This window comes from Carassius carassius, chromosome 6 (assembly GCF_963082965.1).
Source record: "Carassius carassius chromosome 6, fCarCar2.1, whole genome shotgun sequence".
Taxonomy (NCBI): Eukaryota; Metazoa; Chordata; class Actinopteri; order Cypriniformes; family Cyprinidae; genus Carassius; species Carassius carassius.
The window spans coordinates 16,883,129-16,896,057 of NC_081760.1; the positions used below are offsets into that span (position 1 = coordinate 16,883,129).

The following is a 12,929-nucleotide window of genomic DNA, read 5'->3' on the forward strand; positions in this document are numbered from 1 at the left end:
TTACTCAACGACCGGGAGTTACAGCTTTGAAAGCTTTGAGGTCCATCCTTTACTTGCCCTCATGTCATTCCAAACCCATATAACTTTCTTTACAACAGCTCTAGTTCATAGACATCCAAAAAAATCTGAGTTATTTCAGTATAACTGATAATTGTATAGTTTTATTTGAATGTTTTCCTATTTAATTTTAATTAAAGTTTTGGTCATTTTGCTGTACGTTTTTTTAATTGTCATTTGTGTGTGTGTGTGTGTGTGTGTGCGTGTATGTATGTGTGTGTATATATATATATATATATATATATATATATATATATATACAAACACAAACAAATGAGTGTATGTGAGTGTTGAGGCAATAAAATTACAATCTGCACTAAAATTACAATCTGTTATGTTTTTAGCAAGCATTTAGCTTAACTTAACCAGCCACCCCTTACACGAACCTTGTTACATTAGCTAAAAGTCCAATGATACTATACGATTAGTAATTGTTTATAAACATTTACAAATGATGAATGGTTTAAACTTTAGATTGGCTACTGCAAAAACATGAACAAATTATTAATAAATGATTAGTAAATGTGTTTGGATGAACTGTCCCTTTAAGCCAGTGTTGTTTGTGCTGTTGTTTTTGTGATGATGATGTCATAACACAGTGCAGGAATGAGCCTGACAGCAGAATGAACTGGTGTGCACAATACTCAGTGTTCTGTGTCAGTGGTGTCATTGCCTGTGGCAGCTGATGCACTATTGAACAGGGTTTCCCAGTAGCAGATTCCCTCCATGATGTCACGTTGCTGTTCGGTCTCTACCTCATGTTCTCGAGATTCACCCAGTACTATATGTACAAATAATAACAACTGAATCCTTCAGTCTTCAGATATGTTTCACTGATTTCATCAAACCCATTAGACAGGTATTATTGAAGACTGATTTATCTTATCATCTGTAACAAATAGCATCCGATGTGTGTCAGGCAGTAGATTATTCTGTTAAAGATCAATTGACAGAAAAGCATAAAAACAGTAGAGTGCATTTAACTCATGTTTTATAATTCAGTTCATTTGAAGTCGTGTGATGCTTTGTATGACAAACAGACACTAATTGAAGTCATTGTTTCCTGAAAATATATTTTTTTTAAAATTAAATGGCATTTGATGTCATTTGTGTCGAATATTCTACAATGAAAGAGTTTAATGGCTCAAACATCATACTGATGACTTAAGCTTAACCTAATAATATTAATATTACAAGAGCTCATAATAAAAAAACTGGTAATATTAAAAATGTCCGCTGTGAAAAATGTGGAAGTATTATATGTTCCGTATAATAAAAGTGAATGGAGACGGATCATGACGAACCCTGAAAACACAATAAATACACAGATTAAGTGGGTAAAAGTAGTGTATTTCCAAATTTTTATGGAGGAAATTTTAACATTACTAGTTTGTTTATTATCAGCTCTTGTAAGGTCAAAAGAAGACATCACTATGATGTTTTTAAATCATTAAATCAGTTTCGTTGTGCAAGATTTGATGCCAGTTACATCAAATGTATTTTTTTTCAGTAAATAATGAATTACGTTTATTTCTGTTTCTTACACAAATCATAACATGACTTCAGAAGACGTTAAATATACTGTAATGCATAAGTTACATACACTACTGCTATGATTTCATGATGCTTTATGTCTTTTTATAGAGCTTAACAGCATTTTCCCCCACTACCCATTCACTTTCATTATATGGTAAAGTAGACATCTGTCAGGATGTGTCAGAACATCGCCCAGTTAATATATTATCAGCTGTTGTAAGATTAAGGAAAGTCGTGCATGACTTTGAGTCAGTTTTGTGTCCCTCAGAAACCAAAGACAACATGAGGATTATGGAACACAGTCCTTACTTGACTTTGCATTGATTCAGGCACATAAACACCTGCAGATTTATAACACATGCAACCATATCAGTACGCAATGTTAATATAAAATAAAAGTGCGTTTTCATAACGTGATGGCATTAGTAGATTTGAAGCTGGTTTAGAGTTGAGAGTTGGGAAAGAATGAGAGGAGGAGGTCTGGAGTGGAGAGCGAGCGCAAGGGGCAGGACTCTCTCTCTCTCTTTCTCTCTCTGGTGCTTTTAAGAGGAAACTTTGTGATTTGTTCTTCAAGTTCACTTTAGTTCTCGTTCCTCTCTCATCCAGCTTTCATGTGTTTATTTCCGTGACTCGTGAGATGCGCACCGGGACTAATGGATGCGTATGGCTCGAATTCCTCACGCAAGTAATTTTAAAGCTTTATTTCGGATCGTAATGTTTCAGGAAGTTTTCTGCACCGGACTGAACTACATGGAATAATGTGGCAGATTGTTTTGTTGTGTTGCGCTCTGGACGGTTCCTTTGCGTTGAGCGCGTTCCGTCCACCTGCAAACGCGTCTCTGCTCGCACCTGCCCGCGGCGTCGTGCGCATTGTGGATCGGATTTATCACGGGGGAGGAAAAGCCGGTTACCTTCTGTACATGGATGAGCAGCGCTTTCAGCTGGATATGGAGCGGGACGAGTCTATACTGTCTCATCACTTTGGTTTGAACGTGGACGCGCTGCCTCCGCGTCGGGAATGCGTTTACCGCGGCACCGTCAATTCAAACGCAGAGTCACTTGCGGTTTTCAATCTGTGCGGCGGCGGACTAAATGGATTTTTCGCGGTCGACCATGCGCGATACACCATCACGCCGCTCATTCGGGCGAAAGGGCACGAAAATGACCTGCACATAGTCGAGGACACCGACGCGACGCGCGCTCTCCACCATTACACCCGCGAGAGCTTCAGTTTCGAAGCGATGCCCGCGCGGCACAGCTGCGGCACGCGTAACCGCAAAACGCGCAGTCATAAAAAGCGGAAACGTGAGGATACGCGCGGACGCAAATTGTGGACTAAGTTTGTGAAGCCCGATGCGCCGACTCGACTCAAGCGCTCTGTGTCTCGCGCGCGGCACGTGGAGCTGCTGCTGGTCGCGGATGCTTCCATGACGAAGAAATATGGGAAGGACCTGCAGCATTACCTGTTGACACTGGCGTCCATCGCGTCCAAACTCTACGGGCACGCCAGCATAGAGAATCCCATCCGTTTATCTGTGGTTAAAGTCGTGATTCTGTCCGAGAACGAAAAGGGGATCGAAGTGTCCAAAAACGCCGCCGCGACACTCAAGAGCTTCTGTAAGTGGCAGAACCAGCAGAACCCACTGGATGACGATCATCAGCATCACCATGACGCGGCGATCCTCTTCACCAGGCAGGTAAAAACAGAAATATTCGCATCGGTCACGCGCATCAGCCTTGACCTTATGAAAAAAAACTGTAGTAACCCATGTTTTTTTTTTTTTGGCATGTTGACTACCATTTGTATAACCACATATTTACTACAAACACCATGGTTAATTTGTGGTTACCATGGATTAACTATAGTAACCATGGTTTTTTGGTTTAATTTGTAGTAAAACCATGGTTAATTTTCGTAAGGGTGGTGTACACTATTTACATTGTTAGTGATGGAGAAGCGTGTGCGCAGATACAAACAAGCCTCATGAATTTCATTACACTGTTTTATTTTGATGTCCCAAAGCATCACCATGTTTTTCCATCACTGTGCCATTTGCTTTGAACTAAGTGACCTTACAGAAGTAGTCTGCTACAGTGGAATACTTTTGAATACTTTGGTATTTGGAAATATTAACATGGTACTCCCAGGTACTATGGCTACCAACCATGGTCGTTTTTGTTTCAACCAGCAGTTCTCAACCTTTTCGACTCACCAACCCGCTACTGTCCAATACATTTTCAAAGACCAAGACATTTTCCTTTTAAATATTCAATAATTTTGAACGATTATACTATTTTGTAGCATTTTAAATTAAGTTAAATTAAATTAAATTAAATTAAGTTTGGATTGTAATATTTTTGTTTTGTTTTTGTATTTTAATTAAGTTTAAATTATTTTTAATTTAATAAAAAAATATTCAGATGTTTAAATTTCATGTAATTAACTAGAATTTTTGGTGTTATAATTGTTTGATTTTATGAAATATGTCTCTTGTTTATAGCATTTTAATTAAGTTTGAATTATTTTTAATATAATTAAATTATTTTAATATAATTAATATATTTATTTTTTAGCATTTTCATTGTTTAAATTATTTTGATAGTTAAATATTTTGTGTTTTTATAATTTTAATTAATTGTCAATTATATTAATATATATATATATATATATATATATATATAGCATTTTAATTAAAGGGCTAGTTCACCCAAAAATGAAAATTAGCCCATAAATTACTCACCCTCAAGTCATCCAAGGTGTATATGACTTTCTTCTTTCAGACGAATCCAGACAAAATTATATTGAAAATTGTCTTTGATCTTTCAAGCTCTATCGATGCAGTCAATCCATCTATCGTTGCAGTTGTCGTCAATCCATTACAAAAAAAGTGTCTCACACAGCTCCAGGGGGTAAACAAAGGCCTTCTGTAGTGAATTGATGTGTTTTTGTAAGAAAAATATCCATATTTAAAATGTAATACTCCCTTTAATCTAGCTAGTGCTCACTGTTGTACACGGAAGCAGTTCCGGGGCGGATGAAGTATGAGGTTGTCTTTGTGCATGCGCTGCTCAGAAGTGACGCATGCGGAAACGCAGTGGAGAGATCAAAACAAAACAATGTATATGAATTAGAAGTACAAAACGAGGATTTGTAAAGAAGAATGTCAGAGGATTTTGATATAAGCCAAGAGGAGACTGGTTTTCCTTTGTTAATGTAAGGATATTTGCTTCTTTTGCTCCTGTTGACAAACAATGGTTGTTACAAGAGTCACTGGCACATGCGCAACACTGACCTCATATGTCATTCCCCTGGAACTGCTTCTGTGTACAACTGTTGGTGCAATTTACATTAAAGTGATTATTACAATTTGAATATTTATATTTTTCTTTACAAAAATGCATAGTTTCTCTACAGAAGGCGTTTGTTCACCCCCCGGAGCTGTGTGAGACATTGTTTTAATTGATTTTTATTTAATTTCTTTTGGGCTAATGCATGCAACACCCACTGAGTGCCATGAAACAGCTTGAAAGATCAAAGAAAATGTTTAATATAACACTAATATAACTAGAAAGTCATATATACCTAGGATGACTTGAGGGTGTGTAATGTATGGACTAATTTTCATTTTTTGGTGAACTAACCTTTAAGGTTTTATTGTTTTTAATATAATTGATATGCATTGGTAGACTTTTAATTAAAACTTTCAATTCTCTTGATATAATGATTTTTTTGTGTGTTTGTTTATAGCATTTTAATTAAGTTTTAATTACTTAATATAATTCAATAATTCAAAGTCATATTTTGGTCCCGCCCCCCTGAATTATACATGATGATGCTACAAATACAAAAAAAACTCACCATAGTACTACTATGGTATTTTAAAAAGTAACTTTTAGTTCCATATAAATGCTATGGTACATGGAATTCATTACCAGGATATATTTCAGAGTACCATTACCACCTGATACCATCAAATCTCAGTGCACAGCAGTTTGTGTGTGTGTGAGTGACCAGGTCAGCTGAATTCGATCATATGTCAACTACTGTGGGAACGTCAGTCTCTCTCTCTTCCCGTTCCACAGTGAACTGTAAAATTATTTCCTTTGTTGCTGTTTTTTTAGGCAGGCGTCTTCGTATTCCCCTCCAAGTCCCCTGACTAGTGTGTGTCTTCATGCACTGTGTCTGTGCACATTCACACAGGACGCTCTCAAGATCTAAGTGCCATGAACCACAGCAGAGAGCTGTGAGGAAAATCAGCACATGAAAGCCATACCAGCCTGAAGACCACACTCATTTCGCCCCTCACAAATTTCACAGTAAAGCGCTGGCTCTGTGCCTCTCACTCAACTACCGCACTTGTGGTTTGGAGCTTGTTGTGTTTCAAGACGAAGCTTGTGGTGCATGTAAGTCAGGTTTTGTTTTCTGGAGTATTACTGGGACTCATCAGTAGCTTTGTCTTGTTTTGTAGTTCAAAACTAACTAATAATCCCTAAAACAAGATCAGTTTGCATGGTAACCAAGATTTCAAAATGTATCCTGAATATGATTTTAAATTTGTTAACATTAGTTAATGCATTTGGTGTCATGAACCAGAGCTATCATAGTTAACTAAAACTATAAACAAAAAAATAAAATAATAATAATAATAAATTATTTATATTTATATTTATTTATAATAAATAAAATATTTTAGCTAATTTTCATATGTACTAAAATAATTACAGCTAAAACTGAAATATAAATTAATAAAAAAAAACTATGTAGACATTCAAAAATGCTTATAATTAAAAACAATAAAAAAGTTACTTGACATTTAATAAATGTTATCTGAAATAATATAAAAATAACTTAAAATTTTTATTTCAGCTAGCTGCCAACGTAACATTTATTTTTATATTTATTATTTGATTATTTATTAAGTTTAAATACTAAAATGAAAAAAGTTATATAAAAATTATTAAAAACAATACCTATTTAAAAAAGATAAAACATAAAACAAAATCAATTAAAATGAAATGAAATTAAGAATACAGTATAATTAGTTACAAATATACAAAACTATAATTTCTCATTGATACTAAAAATAAAAAGCATGAACTAATTATTCTTAATATCATCAATCTGTTAATGTAATTTAAACACTATTGTTTTTTATTCACTTTAATATAAATTTTATACAACAGTTAAATAAAAAATACAGGTACATCTAAAAAAATGTGAATATCATGGAAAAGTTATTTATTTTTTGTAATTTAATTAAAAAAAGCTAACTTTCTTATATTCTAGATTTATTGAACATAAACTGAAATATTAGGAAAATACAAATTTCAGTATCTCAAAAAATTAGTATCTCTTTCTCAAAGATCAATCAAAAAAAGATTTACAAAACCGAAATATCGCCAGAGATCTCCAAAGCAGGTTTAATTATGCACTCAACACCTGGGTGGGGCCTCCAGATCTTGATTTCCAAATTAAATGCTAAATTTATATCATCTGAAAAGAGGACTTTGGACCACCGAGCAACAGTCCTGTTCTTTTTCTCCTTACCCCAGGTGAAATGCTTCTGACGTTTTTTCTGGTTCATGAGTGGCTTGGTTATAGAAATGTGACAGCGTAGCCCTTTTCCTGAAGACATCTGAGTGTGATGACTCTTGATGCGCTGACTCCGGCTTCAGTCCACTCCTTGTGAAGTTCTCCCAAGTTCTTGAATCGTCTTTTCCTGACAATCTTCCCAAGGCTGTGGTCATCCCTGTTACTTGTAGACTTTTTTCTAACACACTTTTTCCTTCCAGTCAACTTTCTATGAATATATTTTGATACAGCACTCTGTAAACTGCCAGCCCTTTCAGCATTGACCTTCTGTGGCTTGCCCTCCTTGTGGAGGGTGTCGCCTTCTGGACAACTGTCAAGTCAGTAGTTTTTCCCATAATTGTGATTTCATGTTCTAAAATAGCCCAAATGGTACCCAGTATTTATACTCAAAATTAATCAAACTTATCAGGCTCAAAATGGAATATTCTACGTTTTTGAGATACTGAATTTGTAATTTTCCTAAGATGTAAGTCGTAACCATCAGAATTAAAAATAAATAAATATTTTTTAAACAATTTTACAAAAAATAAAGACCTTTTCCATAATATTCAAATTTTTTGAGATGCACCTGTATATTAAAGTATGCATAAATTCCCATCACCTGGATTAATGAATGCTTTTAAAGTATTGATATCTAATGCATTAATTAGTGAACCATATTCCAAAGTGTTACCAAGAAATCATATTTTGAGTGATGTTTACAAGCAGTTTAAAGGGGATAGTTCACCCAAAAATGGAAAGAAATTTTACTCTCCTTCAGCCCATTCAAGATGTAGATGATTTTGTTTCTTCAACAAATTTGGAGAAATGCAGCATTGCATCACTTGCTCAACAATGGATCCTCTGCAGTGAATGGGTGCCATCAGAATGAGAGTCCAAACAGTTAATAAAAAAATCATGATAATCCACAAGTAATCCACACGACTCCAGTACATCTATTAACATCTTGTGAAGCTAAAAGCTGAATGTTTGTATGATACCAATCCATTATGAAGACGTTTCTAACCTCAAACCATAACCTTCCAGCTAAAATACGAGTCCATAATCCATAATAACACTCCTGACAATGACATTGACAATTTATTTATATAGCACAATTAATTGCAACTTCCGTCGACCAATGTGATTTCCAGTAGGTCATTAGAAACAGACAAACACACAACAAACAAACAGAAAAAATATAAAATCATACACATATACCATGCATTGTGGTTGAAACAAACTAGCTAGTTAAGACTGTTTCCCGAACACGGTCACATCTCCATCATTTGAACCACATTAGTTCAACAACATAGGGCCATTGTTAATGACGTCACATGCATGTGGTGCAAGAATAACTATTTAACCAATTAGACATCTCATAAGATGTTGCTTTGTTGAACATGACACCTGATGACTAATTTACTATGTTTTGTCATTTTGCTTTATTTGATGTTTGATTCATCGCGGGTTCCCTCTTACACAATACTCCAGGATTCCCTTAGGCAGTTGTGCACATGCGCACTCTTCAAAAATGGCGCTTTTAGTTGACAAGCAAATATACAGAGATTAAAATGTATTTATATTAAGATATAATCTAATATATAGTTTGCACAGCATGTTAGCTTGCTTAATGTTCCCAAGAACATATTTATTTAAGCCCATATCCCTTGCTAACAAGAAACTAGGCTTCTAACCACAGGTTGAGAGCTGTAGTACCTACCACGTAAATTTGCGACACTGTTTGCGAATATTCGTTTGAACTATGGTATCCGGGAAACACAGAATCGTTGACCTATGTAGGTAATGACGGAACTTGCGACCATAGTTGGCTAACGATGCTTTTGGGAAATGCACCCCAGAACAGTTCTAAATAAATATGTGGGTGGATTTTGATGTGACAGGACAACAAGGGAAGAAGCATTTTTAATGGATAATGGACTCAGTTTGAAGTTTCGTTCTGACAGCACCCATTCACTGCAGAGGAACCACTGGTGAGCAAGTGATGGAATGTAAAATTTCCCCAAATCTGTTCCCATGAAGTAACTCAGTTTTCATTTGTGGTTGAACTATTCCTTTAACTACATAACTATTTCCTCAAGCAGCAGAATTGTGACTAGCATTCATTCCCAGCTGCCCTCGGTTGGCATCTGTAAGTGCCGCTGATGTTGTTTCCCTCTCACAAGAGCCACCACACCAGATTCCACAGAGAATTGTAGCTTCTGTTGGCAGCGTCTGAAGGGTGGACGTGCCAGCGGAGTCTTTCCTCTAGTGGTGTGGAGTCTGACACACCTGGTGGCATACAGTGTGTGTATAAGAGTGTGTGGTTGTGAAGTACACCATGTCAACAAGCCATGATGGGCAGCAGAAGCCCACAGACACCTACTGAGAGCTCTGAAATGCCTCCAAACCAAAATACAAAGGCTAAGAAATAACCAAAGCATCATTTCCTCTCTGCTGCTGCTGCTGCTGCACAAAGCCTCCTCTGCCTCATGACTAAGACTGATTCTAGATATTTGTTAGAGAAACAATAATTGTTGAAAAAAATATTGATTTTATTTTATTTATTTTTTAAATCTGTATGACATACTTTCTTCTGTGGAACAAAAAGGAGAAGTTTAGCAGAATATTTGCGTTGCTTTATTTCCAAACAACAAAAGTGTTTACTACGAATCATCAAAAGGGGAAAACAAACATCCAAAATAGTCCATATTACTTATGCTCTATATGCTCTACAAGTGTTCTTCTTATGCCACTGTGGTTAGTGGTTTTCCTAAGTTAGCATACTCACCATTTTCACTGGCCACAATTTTATTGTCAGATTGTTATATTCTGTCAGATTGTTATATATTTATTGTTATATGTTTTATGTGATTAAAGCTGACTATGGTGTGCTAAAATGTACTTGCACTAGAACGTTACAACCCTTTTAAGTGTAAATTACTGCTGTACACACCCAAATCAATACCTCATGAATTGTAAAACACTGACAAAAATCATCAAATATTTAGGTCTGATAAAGTTGTGTGTAAAGCTCCCTTTTTATGAAAACATGCAGTCTACTAAGACATAAAAAGAGTAGCTTCTTATTGCATATAATAAATGTGGTCCAGGGGTGTATAACATCAATTCAAAAGATAAAAACAACAAACAAAACAAAAAAATAAACTAGAAAGAAAAACACTGTTTAAATATTTATTAACAACAGCAGTATGTACTGTAATGCAGAGTAGAAAAATTGTCTTCTAGAAACAAACTGCATAGAAGAACACATTCAGTTTGTCTTTCAGCTTTTCACCACCGTACATCCTACAGTCAGAGCAGTTCATTATTCTCTTTGCTGATCATATACCAGCCATTCTCAACCTGACTTCCACTTTTCTTGTCTTTGTTTCCATATATACACAGGGTATCTGAAGGTTATTTTAAATACATTTTTAAGAGCTACACAAATAACAAAGAATACCGTATGAGCAGAGTAGGCTAATAAATTAAAATGTAAAATTGCATAATTTACATTTCAGACAAAGGTTTTCACAAAAACAAAAAGTTTTATAAAATGCTAAAATATAACAGTTTGCCAGTAACGGCTGTATACAAAGCAGCTCTGCGTTCATCCCTGCTGACAAACAAACAAACAAACCAGCATAAGCTGGTTGGCTGGTTTTAGCTGGTTTTAGCTGGTCTCCCAGCCTGGCCAAGCTGGTTTTATCTGGTTAGTTAGCTGGTTTTCCAGCCTGACCAGCTAAAGAAGTGGTCAAAACCACTCTAAAACCATCAATGAACAGGTTTTAGTCCCGTTTTATTTTATTTTTTTATTTTTATTTGAGCAGGGATAAACACTACTTTATGAGGCATTTAAGGTTTTATATGGCCTTAAATTTGATGTAACTAAATTAGGACCTTTTAAGGCCTCACTGAAACCCTGATTAAACGATCCAAAGTGGCTTGTGGGAATGCTTGATTCCTTTCCCACGTACTGCCAAACCCAAAGCGTTAGCATTAGCCATAAAAAAATGTTTGGCTAAAGGTTGCAGGCTTGCCTTGTAGTGGCTTTGCTTCTAATGGCAGCAGCAGTGACTTTACCGATAAACAATTTGCTATTTTACTCAGAAGGCAGGACTTGTTGATAGAGCGGCCATATTGAGTGTCGCAATTTTCTCCCATTCAAAACTGTATGACTGAAACATCTTGGGGTAAATGAAAGTAAAGTACACAAATATCATTAAGATGCTTGTGTTTCTGAACAAATGAATCCGCAATTGATTTCATAAAATCATGAGTCTTGAGTTTTGATTTACAGGATTTACAGGTCAGAAACTATGGCTTACATGAATAAAAATCACAAACATGACACTTGTAAATTAAAGAATTAATTATTTACTATGTACAGATTTATCCATTAATATGTTTTTTTATTCAAACAGATTATGAAAACCTAAATACAAAGAGACTTGTTTTAAATATCATTTTTTTGTGTATTTGGTGTAACAGAATATGTTGACATGCTTTAAAGTAAAAAGAAACACATTCTTTTTCAAAAATTGTACATCATTGTAGGTCCTCCATGCCCTGCCTCTCTCTAACGCACCATTTTCAAAGCCCCTCCTTCCAACAAGCACAGTCTGATTGGCCAGCTTACCCAGTGCATTGTGATTGGCCAAACACCACAACATGTCGGAAATCTAACCCCCTTTCCATAATCGCAAGCTTCAGCTTTCAGAGTAAATATCATGACAGTTAATAATGTGTTATTTTTACCATCAGTTCAAGCCCAGACACAGTGATAATGCAGTACACAAGCCACAGTTAAGACAGCTGATGTGCTATGATTTCTGACAGGCTGTTCACTCTGCTGTGATGAGACCCTGTTCCCCTCACACACACACACACACACACACAAGTTACTCTGCGCTGCTCAAAAGTCCACATTTGAACAGTCAATAGCAAACACTTAAACTATTAGGAAAACATACTTACGGTCGCTGATTCAGAATTATTGCTAGATTGTCATACCAAAGTCAGAATTTACCATTTTATTTTATTATTATTTTTCTTTTATAAATGCCCTTTGAGCTCAGCCAGCCTTGTACTCTAGGTTCACAAATGTGTCCATAAAATGTGTTACATCTGGGTTGTGTTGTTCTGTTGTAAACAAATCTTAACCAATGCATCTACTTCCAGAAAGGCAAAATTAAGTGATTTTACATCCGCACAGAATCACACAGCGTCTCCCTGACATGGCTGCATCAACACTACTGCGATTCCTGAAACCACGACTTCTTCCTTTGCGTGAGCATTTGAGCGGCATTACACAAATATTTCCACATGGTGATGTAGACATGTGAGGGCATGTTTGAATGAGCCGTTTTAACCTGGTCTGGATCAGCATTCTCTTTTAGATGCACAAAAAGCTACATAACAGATTAAAGAAAATGAAAAATAGAAATAGCATCAATATCCCCTTTAATCATTTTTATTAGTTCTGACAAAAAAGTTTTTGCTCAAAAATGTTATTTGTTTATAATTCTGCATAGTAGTTTTTTAAAGTTATGTATTTATAAAATATAATGATATATTTTATTATTAATTTATTCATTAAAATATTTTATAGCATATAAGAAATTTTTATGGCTGGTACATTTACCCAGTTCACCTGCCCTTTTGAGCCTTTATACTGCGCACGCACACACTATGTACTGTACACACAGAGAGTGTATGAATGTGTACAGACAGAGTAAATACTGTACAGTTTGTTCAGGAG

General features: G+C 35.6%; 1 protein-coding gene across 1 annotated transcript in view; it reads left to right on the plus strand.

Annotated features, from left to right (window-relative positions):
• Positions 1-2,097: 2,097 nt before the first annotated feature.
• The window catches only part of LOC132142419 (A disintegrin and metalloproteinase with thrombospondin motifs 5-like), a 29,135-nt gene continuing 18,303 nt past the window's right edge, over positions 2,098-12,929 (plus strand). The window contains exon 1 of the mRNA XM_059552271.1: positions 2,098-3,290. Coding sequence (XP_059408254.1) covers positions 2,352-3,290 — 939 coding nt within the window. The 5' untranslated portion in view covers positions 2,098-2,351. The remainder of the gene's footprint in view (positions 3,291-12,929) is intronic.